General features: G+C 44.4%; 1 protein-coding gene across 5 annotated transcripts in view; it reads right to left on the reverse strand.

Moving 5' to 3' along the window:
- The window catches only part of LOC307192126 (uncharacterized protein), a 304662-nt gene that overhangs the window by 63868 nt on the left and 220693 nt on the right, over positions 1–20101 (reverse strand). For all 5 annotated transcript variants that reach the window (XR_013829980.1, XR_013829981.1, XR_013829982.1 and 2 more), the window contains exons 7-9: positions 7022–7074; positions 6413–6515; positions 331–460 (exon numbers count right to left, since the gene is read on the reverse strand). Coding sequence is in view for 1 of the 5 variants with exons in the window: in XM_079932722.1 (XP_079788848.1) it covers positions 331–460; positions 6413–6515; positions 7022–7074 (286 nt within the window). In the remaining 4 variants the exon portion in view is untranslated. The remainder of the gene's footprint in view (positions 1–330; positions 461–6412; positions 6516–7021; positions 7075–20101) is intronic.

Here is a 20101-nt window from a genome sequence, read left to right on the forward strand (position 1 = left end):
TGAGAGTTTGCTAAGTTTCCTGGGCCATAGGGTGCTGATGTCATGGGTTATGGGAGTTTGCTAAGTTTCCTGGGGCCATAGGGTGCTAATGTCATGGGTTATGGGAGTTTGCTAAGTTTCGTGGGGCCATAGGGTACTAATGTCATGGGTTATGGGAATTTGATAAGCTTCCTGGGCCATAGGGTGCTGATGTCATGGGTTATGGGGGTTCGATGAGCCTCCTGGGACAGACAATAACTCCATGGAGAAACTGGCTGAGGCTCTGGTCTCATGCTAAGATTTATAAGCAATTTACTCCCTGGTGTTGCCCTTGAAAAAGAAGGAACTCACCCTGAGGAGAGAGTTGAAACGTACAATGTGGTTTGGGATACTGGCAAGGAAGAATGCTTTTGAGGGTGGTGGTCAAACCGTCTTCTGGTCTCACCTCCTGAGTTTGTCAGGTGCCTTGTGAATGGGTGAGCTGTCAGGAAGCAAACAAGCAAATTAAAGGAAAAGACTTGAATCACAAGAGGTGCCGCTAGAAACTCCCTTTTTTGGTCTAACAGGTTTTAGCATGAGTTGGAGGAGGACAGTTGTGCTCTGACACAAGCATGGTTGCAGATCAAACTAATACCAGTGAGGCCGGAGAAGGCAGGGACCACAGGACACCATCTGTGTAAGGGAAGAGACACCTATCTTTGCATAGACCAAGGAGCCAGAGATGGAGCCTCTGGGTAACAGGGAAAGAGAAATGTGGACGCAGAAGACCATCATGGGTGTTCGGGAATACACGTGGACACATTAGGGATTTCTGAAACACAAGGAAGGTACTTGAACTTGACAAGCCATTGTAATACTTGTCACGGCTCCAGTCACTTCTGAGTGCTCTGTGCTTGCAACCCCTATGATTATAACTGTGTGCCTGACCCAAGGGGAGCATTTTCAAGGGTTTCCAGGGGCCTCTGATGTCAGAGTCTCAGTTGTTGAGTATGAATGTGAGATAGAGAGATATCTGGCAACCGGTAGAGCAGCAGATATGGATGGATCCAGAGAGAGGTAGACAGAAAAAGTAGAATGAGCTTCATGAATTCCAGCTACTGTGGGACAAAAAGACGACTCAGCTCCCTTCGGTTCCTGAACGAACTCTCAACTCCAGTCTCTGTACGACCTCGCTGTGCTCTTTTCAGTTCTCCATGGGTTTGCTTCTTCGGCCTGGAAAGCTGTTAAGAATCATTGTGATAGGTATCATTGGCCTTAAAAACACTCGCCTACAGAGTGTTCGTCCCAGCTGCAAATGCCTAACTTTCATTGGTAGGAAACATTCACTGAGTCTACCCATATTCTTCCCTTGTTCCTCCAGGCTGCCAAGGCCCAGGGAGATCTGGGTTACATATAAAAGTTCTAGGTACCAAAGAGATCTGCCTGCTTGAGGGGTCCATTAGGAAGGCTCTCAAAGAAGGTTTCATTTTCAACAAGCCTGATAAGGGATGCTATTTTGGATAGGGGTGAAGAGAGATGGGACACGCTCCCAGTAAAGGCAAGGCTCTGGCACGTGCAAAGGCACGGAGGTATCAAAGGTCATGTCATGGGGAGAAAGATTTGTTCTGTGTGTCCTGGGGGCACAGTGGGAGTGAGGTGGGTTGGACCAGACTGTGAAAGGCCCTGAACACACGGGCTTTATTCTGAAGGTAGTGTGACACCACTGGTGGCTTTTAGCCAGAGAAGTCACGTGACTAGTTTTCCTTTTGACAAGGTAGCCTTGGCAGCAGCGAGGAGGACCAGTTGGTGGTGGTGGTGGCCCCACGTAGATGGCAGGAAGACACCCGGAGGCTAATGAAACAATTCAGGTGGAACAGGATGAGCACCTGAAATGAGCGGTGTCAGTAGAGGGCGAACAGGATGAAGCCTGGGGGAGATTTAGAAAGTAGTGATGACAGGACTTCATGAATGACTGCACGCTGCGGGCCTGGGTGGGGCAGCAGAAAGCAGATGGAGGCCACTAGGGAAGGATGACTCCAGGCTACTCTGTAGGGCAGCAGGAGCACAGTGGTGCTGTAGATGGAAGTAAACATTGCAGGGAAATGCAGTGAGGGAAAGGTTGGTCTCAGTTTGGGACACACTGAGTTGGAGATGCTTCTAGGATACCACGATAGAGATGCCGACAGCAGTAGGAAATACCATCCTAGGATTCAGGAGAAAGCTGGAAGCGCGAGATGTGGATTCGGGAGCCATCAGTCTGTGTGTGGTTCAAGTTACGGGAAAACATGAGATCATCAGGGAAGAGGACTGTGATGGTGATCGGACAAGAGGTTCTAGGCTAAACTTGATCGAGAGGAGTATAAGAGGTGGTGGCCTGAATCTATAAGACCCACTGAGTTGAAGAAGAGTAAAGGATAAAGGCAAGTTGAACTATTTCAGCCTGGAATTCAGGAGGTTGAGCCCTTAGCCCTGCAGGTTTAGAAACCTGAGTTTATTAGTTCACCCAAGGGGTGAGCTGATCAAGATCTTAGGGTGTAATTCATATAACCAACCTCAAAACAATCTGCTTTCCAAACTAGAATGGGGTTCTATTAATTCACAAGGGAAAATGCAAAGAAGCACAAAAGTTGTCAGGTACTGATTAAACGATACACATTTCCAACTCTTATTGTTTTTTGCGCCGTCTTGCTGCAAGGTGGAGATCATTCTATTACAAAACGAATACTTACTGTCTTCAACAGTATTCTCCAAAGGGTGTCCTATAGAATAATAGTGTGACCGGAAGCTCCCTAAAATAAGTGTCGTAAAGTTTAATAAGTAAGTTAAATAAGTTTGGTAAACCTTAAATCCTTCCCTTGGATGTTCATAAAGTACGTTTGTGTTAAAAGCTGTAAGGAGCCCGAGAGTAAAGCAACCCGTTATCCCTAGCCCAGCATCCCTAAGTCCTTTGCCATGGAGCTCTCCCACCCACGATACCCGCTCTCACTTCTGGCCTGGCCTCGTCTATCTGTGTAATTGATAGCTCCTCTTGAGTGTGTAACAGACATCTCAAACTTAACATGCTCAGAAACAGACTCTTGGCACCTGCCTCTCCGAGCCTACTTCAAATCTTCCCCACCTTAGTCGATGGTACCTTCACTCTCCAGTTTCTTGGTCCCCAAATCTTGGAGACACCTCTCTTTTTCTAATACTTTGCGTGCAAAAATCAGCAAATCCTATTAGCTCCATGAAAACATATCCCACATCTGACCACTTGTCACCAGTTCCACGTGAACCATCCTTGTCCAAAACCCCACCATCTTCTTCCTGGATTGTCGCGTTAGCCACTTACCCCCCTGCTTCCACCCTCGCTCCCCATAATCTACCCTCCACATCGCAGCTTCTAAAACCTCAAGTCAAGTCACACCGTTCCTTGGCTCAAAATCTTCCAATGTCTTCCCATCTCAGTCACAGTAAAAGCGGAAGAGCTTGAGATAAAAGAGGGAAAGGAAGCACCGTGTTACCATATGCTGAGATCCCTGAAGGGGCCTGGCGCTGTGCTAGGTGCATTGCAAAGGTCCTATCATTTAATGCCCCCAGCAGCCCTGTGTGCTTCTATGACCAGCCCACTCTACAGGCAAGGAAACTGAGGCTCAGAGAGTTTCTGTGACTCTCCAAGATTACTCAACTACAAATAGTGGTGGTAGAATTTGAACCCACATTTTTCTGATTCCAAAGAGGATTCCTTTCTGCTCTACCAGCTGCTTATTCTCTCGATATTTGATTCTACACGTCAGAGAGTGTAGAATGACAATTACAGTGGCCTGTGAGACGCTGCCTAATCCGGCCCTCCATTGCTTCTCTGACCTCATCTCCGACCACCTACCCCTTCTGTCACTGTGTTCCAGTCACGTGGACCTCCTGTCTTACGGCCTTTGTACCTGCCTCTGCCTGAAATGCTCTTCCTCAGACATCAGCATGGCTCACTTCCTCACTCCTTTAGGGTCTCAGCTCAAATGACCACTCACTAGGCCATCTTATTTAAAATATATTTGCTTTGTGTTTTTCCATAGCACTGTGAACGTGTGTGTAAGTATTTCCTTTTTGTCTGCCCCCTTCACCTCCCCAACCAGCACAGAAGCTCCATGAGAAGAGAGGGATTTTGACTTATTTACTGCTGTAACCTCAACATCAGTATTTACGAGACTACGTGGCATGCAATAAATGTTTTGTTGAAGAACTGAATAAATAAATAACTCTCATTCTTAGATCTGCAGGACACCCCTTAGGAAGCTGGTTTAGACTTTTGGTGTCTGCTTCTGGGCAGTGATATAGAACCTGAAAAGGCCTTAGGAAGAGGGCAGCTCTAAATGCAGGTTTGCAGACATGAGCCTTTTCCAGTTAAAATATACTGCACTTAAAATTTGGTGATGGTTGGGGGGTAAAATAAGGAGTCAAAAGGACCAGAGTCAGTTGACCTGGAAGTTAACCAGCACTTAGGTTTGGCTTTGGGTGAATGCCTATATGCCTCTCAAGGAGAGAGCATAACTTTGTCTTATACTTGTTTGTTTATCGTCTGTTCTTCCAGCTAGAATGACAGTGCCATGAGGGAAGAGACTGTTTCATTCACTGCATTCCCAGTGCCTAAAAAGTGCCTGACATGTAGTAGGTGCTGATTAAATATTGATCACTTATTGGTTCTTTTCCCATGCTGCCTAATAAAGACTTATTTTTGCTTCATGACTTACTCATTTGATACTTCTTACTTATGATGCTCAAAAATGTACATTTAAACATATTCATTCAGCAGTCAGTATTTACTGAGTACCTACTATGTGCTGGGAGCAAAGATACAGGAATATGTGAAGCTACTATTCTGTCCCATAATGAGCCACTTAATCTCCAGGGATAGCTCGTATTTAAAAGCAGGAAATGACTGCATAAATTTTTTCCTGAAGAAAGACAAAATTAGGTCAAAATTCTGTTCTATGCAATGCTTTCTTTACTCTTGTGGAAGAGAGCAATAGAATGTACCAAATAAGTGGAAGAAATGGGAAAAAAAAAGGGAGTATTGACTTAAGTAAAAGGTCACATACTAAAGGATTTGTAAAACAAGCCAAGGAACTTGGACTTCTCATATGAAAGATGCGGGTTCTGCCTGCCCTCCCCCAGTGATGATTTGAAAGCCCATTAACCTCATTTGAACTGAGATGTAAGATAATCACCCCAAACTCGAGTCTTAATACTATCACAGGTACCACAGCTTCCCTGCTGCTGCTCAAATTTCTAAATCACCTTTAATCCATTTTACATTCAATTTGATACTTTGTTCATGACGTGCTCTGATCTTCCAGTTGTACAACACCCTTAGGAAAAAGGGATATTGTTTTCTTATGAGAAACCTAATTTTCAATGATCAGAATTAAGAAGAAAATCTCATAAACTTCTCTTCCTGAACGCACACCTACACCCTTGAGAGGACTTTAGCTCATTGTGTACTCATGAAAAGAATACAATATCCTGAATGAGTCAAACCTGGAGATGCCAAATGGTGATATATGGGCTTTTTAAAGAACAGAGAACTGAGCCAAAGTTTTACTTTTGTCCGTAAAGTATTGGAGGTTACCAGCATTGCAAGCGTTGCAAGAGGGGTGATGGAGTCAACAGATGTCTTCATTATGCTTGTTTACTGGATTTGGGGTGGCTGTGAGGGTGAGGATGGGAAGTCCCCCACTGGTAACAACGTCAAGTGCATTGGTATTTGCGGCTCCCTGGCACCGTCAGTGTTGACATGCAAGAGTATAAAGGCAAACACTTTTAAAAAAGTGGTTTCTCTTCTGATTTTTCCATAGTACTCATGGCACATTTTTGGGGATTACAAGCAGAATGACTTAATAGGACTTCAATGTCCTGAGAAACTCTTCCTTCCACCCTTGACTGCCTTTGTTTTAGTAAAGATTGTTATTAGAAAAATACCAAGAGAAGGGGCTTTTCTAACTTCTCTGTATCAAAGCTAAAAAAGTAATGGTTTAAAATAAAATAAAAAACATATGTATATACACACACATACACATATATACGCACATATATGTTTAAGACTTTACTTTTTAGAGAAGTTTTAGGTTTACAACAAAATTGAGAGGAAGGAAATCTATATTTATTATTAATAGTAGCACCTTGTATTAGGTTCCTGTGGCTACTGCAACAAGGCACCACAAATTTGGTGGACTTAAAACAACAGAAATTTTGTCTCTCACTTCTAGTTTGGAGGCTAGAAGCTCTAAGTCCAGCAGGACGAACTCCCTCTGGGAACTCTAGGGGAGAATCTATTCTCTCCCTCTTCCAGTGTCTGGTGACTGTCAGCGTTCCTTGACTTGTGGCCACAAGACTCCAGTCTCTGCCTCAATGGTCACATCGCCTCCTCTTCTTCTGTCTGTGTTCTCTCCCTAAGTCTTACTTATATAGGGACACTTACCACGGCATCTAGGGCCTCCCTGGATAATCCGGGATGATCTCATCTCAAGATCCTTAACTTCATTGCATCTTTTTTTCCCCAATAAGGTCACATTCACAGGTTCCTGGGATAAGGGCAAACACATATCTTTGTGGAGGGCCACCATTCAACCCACTACACATCAAATATTTATTGTTCTCTGTGTGTGCCTTAAGTCATACTTGCTAGCAGCTGCAAAGATTTTAAAATGAGCATCTGTCCTGAAACTTCATAAATCATAACTCCTCTGGGGACAGCTGCCAAAGACAAGACTAGATTAAAATTCTGAAAAGGAGAATGGTTTATAGAGGGAGTTAGAAACTCATAATCAATAGTTAGATCAGAGAAAGGAAATTAACGTTGGCTAAAATATCTTCTGCCATTTGCTTTGAAACGTGGTCTCATTCAATTCTCCTTACAAATCTATTTTAAACTTTGCTTCTGTAAGTGGGGAAATAGAGGTTCAAGAAGCTGGGTAACATTCCCAAGTCCCACCAAATACTAAGAGCTGAGCCAAGATTCAAGGCCAAACTCTGGCTCTTGTCTCACCAAGAGTGCTGCTTCTCTAGCAGGACAGGGGATCTCCGGTACCTCTGGTGCCTCTGAGCCAGCACACGCTTGTGTCCTCCCTCTGCTGGGGTCCCCTGGGGAGAAGAGGGTATAGAACTCTTAGGGATTTGGCAAAAGCTGGGTCCTTGGTCTAGGCTAATAGACCTGGATTTTATATATGGACAGGAGAAGAAAGAAATACTTTTGAACAGTGGTCCTCTCTGTCGCCCACCTTTATGCATTGTCACTATCATTGTATGTCCATAACTAGAGAACTGAACAGGCAGGACAGGCTTGAAAAATCTAAATGTGATTTTCCAGGGCAGGGGATTGAGCAAGGATGTATGACGGTATCAGCATAACAATTTTGTAATCAGTTTTTGCTTCAATAAATAAAAAAAAACAAAAACAAAAAAACCAAAACGAAACAAAAAACCCCGAAGCCCAAAAGACAGTACGTTTTTTGTGAAAACTAATTACGACACTTAAGATTTTAAAATAAGTAAATATACTTTGGGGGGGAAAAAAGCAAATACAATACACTGGAAGATAAAACAATTTTGATTTTCACAAAATTAACATCTAGGTATGAATCTTAAATCCTTCGTTGTTGAGTAAGGAAATTTTTTCATTTGAACTACAGAGAAGTGGAGAGGGAATGTCTTCTGTGGTCCTATGCACTGACCTCATTTCCCCTCTTGTCTCCTCGCCTTGAAGATAATTGAGTAACATCTGAAGATAGTGTCCTTAACAGGAGGACAGTTCAACCCACCTGAGAGGGACCTGCATGTACTGAGAAAGCTCCTGGTGGCCCAGCCCCTGGTAAAAACTGCATTTCCCACTAGATGGAGGGTAAATGTTTAGAATTACTGAGGAGTTATCTCCTTTGCAACAATCATTAAGCAGAGTAGCCCATTTTTAATTAGACTTAAATGTGCGAATCACTAATGGTTTAATGACAAACGTAATTTAATAACCAGGCCCTTCAGTGAAGGCAAATAAAGACTGTGGGAATTATGCATCTCAGAAGCTTTTCTGTATAATCTTGTAGACAAAGGCACAAACAGCTAAGTCAATTAATGGATGTCTCTTTAAGGGCAAGACAGGTTGTTAGTGCCTCAAGGGCCTTGGAGACCCACCAGGACAGAGACTCTTAGGTTGGCTGCACTGCCTGCTCCCTCACCCTCCTGGGTCCAGTCCTTAGACGTATTTTGCCTTTCATGTGGATGCTTGCAGAAGGTGTCAACTGATTAGGCAATCAGGGTGGGTTCTGCTAATATCTTGGAACCCTCCAGGTGTATTTAAATCCTATTAGTGGCTTCTTCAGGAGAAAGGGCCTTTGAGAGCTAGAGATGAAGCTATAATGGTGGAATGACAGATGTGGAGTTCACACTTTCTGGCAGGAGAGCCTGCCTGGGGAGTCTCATGTCTCTCCAATAAAAGCAGGAGCCTCCTGCCTAACCGGAAGCTGACCAACCTGGCTGTTCTGAAAACAGTAGCTGTGGCCACGACAGCAATGACAGTTTCACACCTGCTCCATGTGAAAAGGACTCTGATCATTTCAGTCACCTTCACACAACGTGGAATCATCAGTGTGTGCAAATCGCAAAGGGAAAAAGTACTTGATACAATTGACTCTCCATTCCTTGTGGTTTAAGACACTCTAGAACCATCACTCACAGGGCTGGGGCAAGCTCAGTGTCCTAGAATTTACAGCTGTCAGCTAGGACGATGGTGTCTTCCCTAGCTGGAAAAATGTCTCAAGACTTTTACACTTTTTACAAAATATTGTGTTAAAATTGTGTAAAAAAAATTGTGTAGGCAAGTATTGTCATTGAGAGGCTATTTACATTTAAGATAGCAGGTTCAGGACTTCCCTGGTGGCCCAGTAGTCAAGATTCTGTGCTTCCAACGCAGGGGGCGTGGGTTCGATCCCTGGTCAGGGAACTAAGGTCCTACATAATGCGCCACATGGCCAAAGAATTAAAAAAAAAAAAAAAGATAGCAGGTTCATTTAGTAATAATAATAGGTAACATTTACAGAGGAGTTATCTGGTGTTAATTTTTTCCCTCCAACAGCCCTGTGTGTGAGGTATTATCTCATTTTACAGACAAGGAAACCAAGACACAGGGAGTTTAGTAACTTACCACACAGCTGGTAAGTAGTAGGGTTGGTTCCAAAGCCCACACTCTTATCCATACACAATGCTAGAAATTCACATATGTAACCTATGTGCTTCTTATCTTTAGTTGCATAATTGATTTTGCCGCGTGGACAAAGGCCATAAACAAGGGCAATGTGGACAGCAGGGAGGTACTAAAGCATAGCAGTCCGAAGCATGGCCTCCCAGTTAGATAGAAATGAACTAATACCTCATGTCCAACACATACATCTGTGGGAGGCTGGACAAATTACCGATGTCTTGGGACCTCAGTTTGCTCATGTACAAAATGGGAACGATAAAGGTACATAACTTATAGGATTGTAATGGTTAAATGTGATGACTGTAACAATACCTAACATTTATTGTATGCTTATTTTTGCGTCAACTATAAGATGCATGAAAGTGACTGGTTTCTCCCTTGACACAAGAAAAGCATTTACATAAGTTATTACTATTGGTATTATTGTTATTTTCTCACTCCGTGTCAAGCCCATTTTGACAAACTTCAAGAAATCATTAACTTCTTTTGGTGTAATGAAATTCTGACCCACTGTCAGGGACAGAGCTCAGAAATTTTCTTTGTTATGTGCAATTTCACCTATAATTTATTTTCCATTTTAATCTAATGCATAATTGAACACACTTTTTAGAATATCACATTCTATATTGCTTCTATTATTCTTGGAAAGACGTTATCTTTGTCATAGGGCATGACTAAATCTAGCTGAACCTCCAACTTCCCGAGGACCTGATAAACAGGCTTATTTCTCTTCACAGATTAGTAAGGAGGTGGGAATTAAGTCTGAATCCTAATTCTTATCTACAGCGTAGGACAAACAGTGTAGGACAAAATAATCTACAGTTAAAGTAACTTGAAATCATAGTCGTAGTTCCCTCTTGGGCAGAGTGGTGGGGTCACACTGCAGCCCTCAGGCTACCTGTGAGCTGCAAAGGGGCGAATGCCAAACAGCCTTCATTTTCTAATCCATTTCGCAATCCATTCTTGGCAAGAAGCACTTTCTACCTTTCCAACCGTCAGATTCTTAGGCTGGGCAAATTGGGGACAGCTTTTCGATTACGCATTCCGTTCCTTCCCAGCTTACAAAGTGATTTCCCATCACCAGCACGAGTTATCAAGGGGAGAGCCGTCTTAAGACACAAGCCTAAATTAGAGGCAGCCCCGAGGTGTACGCAGAAGCGCCGCAGAATCACAGATATAATGAAACGGGGTGAGCCTGCTACTACGTGTGCCCTAGATACAAAAGAGGCTCGTCTGATAGCCTGGGAAAGCGGGCGCCAGCACCCCAATTTATGAGGGGGCTGCTGTTTCCACTTTTCCACATCAGGGAGTCCTATGTCTTAGTAATTGTCACAGGAGCTAGAATTGGACCCCTTAAAAAAAGTAGCCACGTTTGGGTCATTATCATCAAGCAGTCAGGCAGAGTCTCTTGATTGGGGTCACTTGGATGTAGACTAGTTGGGTAAAGTTTGCTTTCTTCTTTCTAGTCAGTGTTTCTTCTAAACCCTGTCTTCTTGTCCCTCCCCCACTGGCCTTCCCACTTTCTTCTAGTAAAACCAGCTTTTGCCCCCTTTATTCATCAGTAAAATGCTAGTATCTTCTTAAGGCTTTTATTCTTGTTCTCCCAACTCTTTCCATTACCAGAGACCAAATCCTTGAGGAAAGGGATTAGGAGACAGTGTGATGGAGGGGCCACTGAATCCGAAGATTAGAAGTTAGAGGGCTGGATTCTAGATCTGCTATGTAGCAGGTGTTGTCACCCACCCGTCCACTCTGGACCTCAGTTTACCTGTTGGATGGCTAAATTGGAGAATTTGGATTTTTATAACTCATAGGCTCATGGATCATTAATGATACTCATTTTGGAGAAGAGGAGAGAAGAACATTGGAAATTTTTTTTCCAACTCAATGTTCTGCAATTCTAACAGTGAGTGTTAGAATCTAACCTCCTGGAGGAACATTTGGAGGCTGTCATCACACCATCCCTAAATATATGTCTCATCAAGGGCACGGAGATGGAGAGAGAAACGGGCATGAGTTCAGTGCCTTTGTTAGTGACTGCTTGGTACCTGCAGGATTCTCACCATTGCTCTTCTTTTATTTAAGATTTAAAAAATTTTTTAAATTTATTTTTGGCTGTGGTGGGTCTTTGTTGCTTTGTGCAGGCTTTCTCTAATTGTGGCGAGCGGGGGCTACTACTCGTTGTGGTGTGCAGGCTTCTCCTTGCAGTGGCTTCTTCTGTTGGGGAGCACGGGCTCTAGGCACGTGGGCTCAGTAGTTGTGGCTCACGGGCTTAGTTGCTCCGCGGCATGTGGGATCTTCCTGGACCAGGGCTCGAACCTGTGTCCCTTGCATTGGCAGGCGGATTCTTAACCACTGTGCCATCAGGGAAGTCCTTCACCATTGCTCTTTGAGGGAGATGTTGTCATCACCAAAGTGCAGGTGAGGAAATTCACATTTAGAGAGGACTTGCCCAAGCCACGCTGCTAGTAAATGGGAGAGTCTGTCAACTTCCCCATTCTCTGTCTGCCGTAAGACTGGCCCTGGAGCATGTCTGACTGAAAGATAATTCTGAGCGAATTCCCAGGATTCCAGAAGTGGGAAGTCCCAGCTGCTCTGTTTGCTATTCTCCAACAATTTTTAGAATTCAAAGAGTGAGGATTTCTCTAGACCCTGGAGTCCAGCACAAAGGTGCAGTTGTACCAGAGACTGCCAAGGAGCACGCCTTACCTGGGCCACTTTACCCATAGGTGGGGGTGGAAGACCAGCTGATGAGAACTTCACCTACTTCCAGGTGTTGAAAGAGGACGGAAAGGTCTTCTATTGTGCCCATCCCTTCCCTGCTAGGGAGGTCAACTTGTCCCAATTTGCCTGGGATGTTGTCAGTTTTAAACCTGGAACTCCCAGGTTCAGCAAACACCACTGTCCCAGGCAAACTGGGATGGCTGGTCACACTACAGTTTCCTGAGCTCTGAATTTCTGTATCTGGGCAGACAAGCCTTCCATTCCATCTACAATATAAATAAAATTACATCTCTGCCTGTTGAGATGTTACCTCATCGAATTTGGAGGTTGTGTTTAAGATTGTTGGCTGCAACATAGATGTGTCTGCGGAGTATCCAAAATTCATTTTGGGGCTTTGGGGCAGGAGGACGCTCAAATGAGCCCAAACCTGGATATAGCGAGAAGCCTTGTGATTATTGGTTGGAAAAGCAATGCCACAGATACAACCTCACGAACAAAAGCAATAACCAATGGGCTCAGACAAGCTCCTGACTGACGCTCCAAACTGCAGTAGATTTGCAATCAAACTACTTCCCACCTGGGTAACTCTGCTGGGTGAGAATCGTAGAGAGTTGCTTATTTAACTAGGAGCTACAGTTAATGCTTCTCCTCGGTCAACATGGGAAAATCAGGTAGTTAATTGTAAAATGCAAAAGTTAAAAATTTAACTTTTAACTTAAAAAGCTAACAACTTGCGAAAAGGTAAAAAACTTAAATGTACACACACACAGAAAGATATGCCACACCCTTGTTCTAATAGAAAGAAGGAACAGAGATTCCCAGAATTCACGTGACAGAAATGGACACCTTCTAGGGAAAGGAAAAGAGAATTGCCATTTGTTGAAAACCATGCCAGGCATTTAACAGATACCATTTGATTCTTTTAGTAACCCTCATTTTACATTGCTGTTCCACTACCCAGCCCCAACCCCATCCATTGTACAGATGAGGAAACTGAGGCTCAAGCCCGGGGAGAAATTGAAGGCTTGCCTAAGTTCACATGGCTGTCTGACTCCATGCTTTATCCTGTATGCTGATTTAACGCTAGGACACAGAGAACTGGCTTCATTAGTTTGTCCGAGGCAGACCCTGTTACACGGGAATTACCTTCTAATTTTTGTGACTAGGGAAGCTCACAGACGGACAGTTCTTTAGCACAGCTTCATCCTCCAGGAGACAACTTGGGCCCGGATGTGGTTACCAAAGACCAAATGTCTCCAGACAGCCCTGTACTGCTGGAAGGTCCAGAAACCAGAGGGCCTAGAGACAGCCAAGCAAAGCTTCCCAGGAGTCCCATAGCAGGGGGACCCAAATGTGACTGAGCATCAGAAAAGCGGGGGAGGGATGCAGCCAACAGCACCCTAGTCTCACCCTCTGGTGATTCTGATGCTGTGGGTCTGAGGCAGAACAGAAAGTAAACTTTTAACAAGTCGATTTAACCACTACGCAATTTGGGAACCACTGATTTACGAGATAAGACACAAAACCTGGAAAATGAGGCCTGCATCCTATTTCTTGCTCAGCTACAGACACAGTTTTGAAGGACAATTTTAAGTCTTAAGAGTCTTTTGTGATGGTGAGAAGGGATGAATTGCCTCATGGGTGGGCAAAACGTGGCCCAGCAGTCATTTATCAACTCCGTGCCTTGATTTCCCCAAATGCACCTTGAAGTGGTATCTGAAGGTGCTTTTCTGAACTCTTGTAAAGATAAGTTAAATGCATAATAGAATACATGAGCTCTTAGGAGGAGAGGAATTCCACCTGTTATTATTGAAGCAGCAGTTACTGTAGTAGCTCAATAAAGTGCCACTTTTTGTTCTTCATCAGTTTGGAAAGAAGATACAGTTCTCGAGTCATGAAGCCCATAAAAATCTCTTTCATGGGAAACTACTTAGAGCCACGTGCATGGTTCTCTATCCTCAATGGAGAAAGCAGCCAGCAAGAGCCCCCACCCACCTCACAGACATGCGATGTAGCCTCACGTGTCTTTCCCTCATGGGTACAGTGACCAATTATTCATCAATACTCCTGAGTTCTAATTCTCATTCAGTAGCTGATATAGGAAACCTTCACAGAATCCCTGGTGTGCAAATGGACGTTGTCTCAAAAGTTCATTTGGAACTTGGAAAACTATCAATACAATTTATTTAAACTACGGTTGGTTCCCCTCCCCTCCCCGACATCCATAAAATACCATTTAACCTAAGCGACACCTAAAGTCTTGAATGAAGAAGGGGATAGAACCTAGTGATGCAGTTTAGCAATGTGTCTATGGGGAAATACATCCAGCACAGTAAAATTACCTACCAGCCACAGTGAGCTCTGGGGTCTGGGACACCTACCTTCCTCTAGGAAAAAGAATAGTCTGGAACAGCTGGCCAGGGAAGAAGGACACTCAGCTCTACATGGAATTTGGTGGCTCCTATGACCTGGCTGGGTAAGGTTGGGGCTGGGTATTAAAGGGGCAGGGATAGGATTGTTGGCTCTTCAGTTTGGGGATGGAGACGTTCAGATTAGATGAAATGATACTCCAGGAGACAGGAATGGGAGGGTGGAGTGAGTTGAATGGTGGTCCCTACGAAGATATGTCCATTGGAACCTGTGGTTGTGACCTTATTTAGAAAAAGAGTCTTTGCAGAAGTAATTACATTAAGGATCTTGAGATGGGATCACCCTGGAATAGAGTGGGCTCTAAATCCAGTGGTAGGTGTCATTAGAAAAGAAGAGAAGGGGGAAGACTCAAGAGGAGACCACATGATAATGGAAGCAGCCACGAGCCAAGGACACCGGGAGTTCCCAAAGCTGGAGGAAGCAAGGAAGGATCCCCTCCCAGAGCTTTTGGAGGGAGCGTGGTGCTGTCAACACCTTGATTTGGGACTTCTAGCCTCTAGAGCTGTGAGAATAAATTTCTGTTGTTTTAAGCCACCCAGCATGTAGTAATTTATTACAGAGCCCTAGGAAACCAACACAGGACAGGACACAGGACAGAGGGTAAGGAGCTGCCAGGAGTCAGCTCTGCCAACCCAGTGCCCAGAGACCTCCTTTCTTTCCTCAGCTGGTTCCACCCTTCTCCTCATCACCCACTGAATTACCTACAAGCCTCCAATCTGGTTGACCCTAGATGGCTAAAGTACAGATTTTTTTTTTTTCCGTAAGAGCAAATTTAGGAAAAACAAATGTTTGCAGACCATATACTTTTTCTTCAAAAAAAATTGTTTTTTTTTTTCAATCAGAGAACTGTGCGTAGGCATTCTTGTATTATTTCTTACCAAGATCACAATGGTTTCTGTATCAACCAATTCAAAGGACTTATTTTCAGGCCTTACCTTTCTTGACGTCTCCAATTGTTCTGGAACCATTGACCACATTCTTCTTGAAATGCTCTTTACTAGGTTTCTGGGAGCCTTCTTGCCCCTCTGTATTTTCTTCTACCTCTCTGACCACACTCTGTCCTTCATACCATGTTCTACTCTATCCAGCCCCATTTTCTCCTTTAATTCTTTACTTTTGTTACTTATACCCACAGCTTTAATTGACTTCATGCAGTTGATTCCCACATTTCCACTTCCAATCTTGACCTCTCTTCTGACCTGCTTGCCCAACTTCCTCCTACATATTTCCTCTTGGATTTCTCAAGGGCATCTGAACACAGCATGCCTCAACCCCAACTCATCATCTTTCCCCTCCAACCTGGTCTTCTTTCCAGTATTTCCAATTTTGGTGAATGGTTCCACCTGTTACACAAGCTAGACATGTAGGTGCCATCCTTGATCCCTCCCCACTACACTCCCATTTCCAATGTCGCCAGGTTCAATGATTTTTTTTCTTCTAAATATCTCTCAGATCTGGTCATTGTCTCCACTCTGGTTTAAGCTCCCATCATCTCTTGCCTTGACTATTGCAATGGTTTCTTAACTGGTCTTCCCCATCACCCTTGGTCCTGTATTCCATTCTCTATTCTATAGTCAGAGTGACTGTCTTAAAAGGCAAGCCTGTGAGTGCCATCTTCCCTCCTTCCCTCCACTGCTTGAAAGATAGAGAACAAATAAGCAAGCAAGCAAAGAAACAAAAAACAACTCCTGAACCCTGGCTACAGATGCTGCATGGACCTGTGGACTTTCTTGGCCCAGAAACTCCCTATCTCCCTACAATCTCGGTCCCAGTCACTAGTGACTACTTTTAATTTCACCTACCGGCCATGGTCCTTTCTACCACAGGGCCTTTGAACATACCTTCCCTACCTTCTTTGCCTAGTTAACTTCTAATTATCCTTCAGATCTCAGGTCAAGACTTCCCTGGCCTTACCCCTATGTTCATAGCAGCACTATTTACAATAGCCAAGACATGGAAACAACCCAAATGTCCATCGACAGACGAATGGATAAAGGAGATGTGGTACACATATACAGTGGGATACTACTACTCAGCCATAAAAAAGAATGAAATAATGCCATTTGCAGCAACATGGGTGCAACTAGAAATTATCCTACTAAGTGAAGTAAGTCAGAAAGAGAAAGACAAATACCAGATGATATCACTTATATGTGGAATCTAAAATATGCCACAAATTAACCTATCTATGAAAAAGAAATAGACTCACAGACATAGAGAACAGACTTGTGGTTGCCAAAGGGGAGGGGGTATGGGGGAGGGATGGACTGGGAGTTTGGGGTTAGTGGATGCAACCTATTACACACAGAATGGATAAACAACAAGGTCCTACTGTATAGCACCGGGAACTATATTCAATACCCTTGGATAAACCATAATGGAAGAGAATATAAAAAAGAATGTATATATGTGTATAACTGAGTCCCTTTGCTGTACAGCAGAAATTAACACAACATTGTGAATCAGCTACACTTCAATTAAAAAAAGAGAAAAAAGACTTCGCCGGCCTTTTTGACAAACCAAATCTCCTCATCTTCTGTCCTGCATTGTATACTCCTCTCCTTAGCACTGGTCACACGTGAGCCTTCGTCTTAGTTTAGAGGGTAGTGGGGTATTTTATGTTAAAGAGGACTTATTTCTCCTGTCACCAGTGTCATTTTGCCAAAAACCATAGGTGGTTCCTATAATTAGTTGACTTTGAGAGGTCTCACTGATGCTGAGTTGGAAATAGGGATTGATCCCCATCCCTTTCTACTGTTTCCTTAGCTGATATTCTTGGAAAATAACTGGTGATTCAGAAACGCTCTTTCGAGTTCTTGAGCTCAAAAGCCTGGTGGCAATAATATTTGGAAATAGGATACCAAATGGCTGAAGACGTTTTTCCTGGGTCAAAAGTATCTCCTTTTCCCTGTTCCACAAATGAGAGAGTCATTTAGGTTAGCAGGATCCTCTTCGGAAGAGAAAAATTCTCCTTAAGCGAATTCAGATTCATTGGTACTTTCATGAGAATTACTGTGATCAGGAAAACAACTTCTAGCTGATACCCTGGAAGTTGGAAGATTTGAAATTTGATGGAAGGTTTTTCTTCTAATTTTATGTGTCTGAAAATCGATGTGAGCATATGATTTGGTAATGTCTTTTTCCCCTGAAAAAAAGCTGTTTTTAAATTGACAATGCAATTTTGATTTGATGGAATCTTAGCACCCTGTCAAACTTAGGATGAAGGGCTAGCAGGCCTGGGGGTGTTATGTCAGGCCTGCCGAGGAGGCTTGAGGCTGTCACGAGGGCACTGATCTCCTGGGGCTGGGCAACTGGGCAGTGTGGAGTGAGTGAAGTCGTGAGTCAAGTCCTGGAGGGATGCTTTCTGTTATATGCAAATAATTCACACTTTCCCCGGGTTATACAACAAACCATTTCAGCTGTAAGTATCTTTCCTAATCCTTTACAACTTTACATTTTGATCTCTAGTCATTCCCTGCATTTCCTTTCTCTTGCTCCAAACCTGTCCATTTAAATTTTTCTGGTATTGGGTGTGGCAAAGGGCTTTATGAGGGATGCAATAATTTTCCCCTTATCTTCAAAAACCAAATATCTGGGAATTCCCATAATTCACCTGCCAAACCACATCTCCCAAGCTTCCTCTCACACTTAGTACAAAAATACTTTGGCAGAGTTTAGTTTATGGAAAATATGGGCATAAGACGACAAGGTTTGCCATCACAGAAAAGGTTCATGCTCATCCGGTTGTCATTTTTACAATACAAAGCATTCATGCAAGATTCCAAAGATGCTAGTTTTCAGACATTTGGGAAGAAGCAGCTGGTGAGTTGCAGCAGCAAAGCTGTGCGGAGCCCGGAGTTCCCTCCTCCCCTAGAAGGTTCGGCCCATCATTCACCGGCACAGAGAGAAGAGCAGTCAGTGTCTGTCACACGCCAGCGGACTCTGATGGACTCAGGACCAAGGCTGTTTGCTTGCTGGGCTTGCTAGTTCGTCTCCATTTGCTCTGCCCCCAAATCACTTCTCTGCCTTACTCTGCGCTTGGGAAGGCTGGTCCTTAACAATCATCACCTGGGCTGCCCTGCCCTCCACTTCCTGTTGTGAGCAGCCAATGGGAATCGCACAGGAGCCTGGCAGCAGCAGAGAAGTCAGGGTGTTTCTTCTCTGTCCATCCCTGCGCTGGCAGCGCATCGATGACCGTCCTCTCTGGGACTGCAGCCCTGCCTTCATTGCTCTCTGCTCGGGCCCATGGGTGGTGTGGCTTCTGCTGTGTCTGGTCTCTGGGGGTTGGTATATTTAGCCATGCCCACACCTGCTTTAAAGTCTCTGCAGTTAAACTACCTACTCCCTAAAAATAAAATGACAGTTTCACTCCACTTAACGAACAACTCTTCTACCAACAGCAATCGTAATATCCACAATACTCCTACCTCTCACACCAATACTCTCCGTCTTCCTACAGGAGTTTAGGTGAGATCAGACCAAGAGCCTTCAAAGCCCTAAGCAAGTATAATTTACTTAACTCCTGCCCAATAAGGATTGCAAGAGTATACCTCACATCAATTGAATGCAAATCACACTTTAATTAAGCTAAATCCTCACTAAATGGAATTCTATCTCTTGGCATGATCTCAACCGACTCCGTGGACTATGCTTGTGTTCAAGAGGATTTGATTCAGTGCAGTTGGGTTCATAACATTCCCCCAGAGCTTTGTTCTCGCCACTTACTGTCCCTTTTGAGACCACTTTGGTGACCCGTCCGACCAGGTCCAGGGGCGGACAGTGGAGGCTCTCCTCAGACGCTCGTCCCCTCCCAGCGCACGCACGTCCTCTGCAGCCGCTTCCCCTCTACCTCCACCCTCTCCTCTCCTCCCGCCCGCAGCTCACCTCAAACCCCATCCCCTTTCCTGTGGGCTTTTCTCTCCCGCTGAGCTCTCACCTTGACCAGAAGGATTTTATTATCCCACCTTCTCTTTTTTCTCTGGTTTCTGTCTCTCACAGTCTCATCACCCCCGCCCTCACCCGCATCCCCCCTGCAGCTCTCTGCCCCCCACCCCATTCTCTCGATCCTCTCCTTTCCCAAGACCTCATCAGTAGCTCAGCCTCCCTTGCCTTGTGAGAGGCCGGACTCTATGACTTGTCTCTGATCCTTGACACTGTCCGCTTCAGTCCGCACTGTGTTGCCTCGAAGCACAGTCTCCACTCACTGGACTCAGTAGCCATGGTCCCACTGCCCTTGGATTAGGGTCCAGCCCCCTCGGTCGGCGCCCTAGCTCCCACTTCCTCATCTTGTCTGATTTCTTTTCCTCACAGGTATCCTCCACTTAAGACAATTCAGGCCACCTGATGGTCAACAAATCTCCCTTCTTCCTGCCTTTGCATACACTCTTCCCTCCCTATGGAATGTTCTCTCTTTCAGCTCAGCAAGATGGAAGCCTACCTGATTTGGGCTCAACTTAAAAGCCACTTCCTCCGTGAAGTTTTCCCCAATCTCACCGGCCGCAAGCAATTCCTCCTTCTGGGTACTCCCCGCCTATAACACCACACTAGCCTCTGCGAACACGTTCGCTCACGTTAACGCTGCCAGTTGAGTTGGCCGGTCCCCTTGTGCTCTCTCCTCTACTAGATGGTAAATAGGAAACTAATGGGTGCCGGAGAAAATGACTTCACTTAGAACGAGGAGATGGGACTCTTAAGTCAACCTACTTAGGAACCTTGGAAATCACTTACTCTTTCTGGATTTATGTTTCCTCATCTAGAAAATAA

The sequence above is a fragment of the Stenella coeruleoalba genome (assembly GCF_951394435.1).
Source record: "Stenella coeruleoalba genome assembly, chromosome: 10".
Taxonomy (NCBI): domain Eukaryota; kingdom Metazoa; phylum Chordata; class Mammalia; order Artiodactyla; family Delphinidae; genus Stenella; species Stenella coeruleoalba.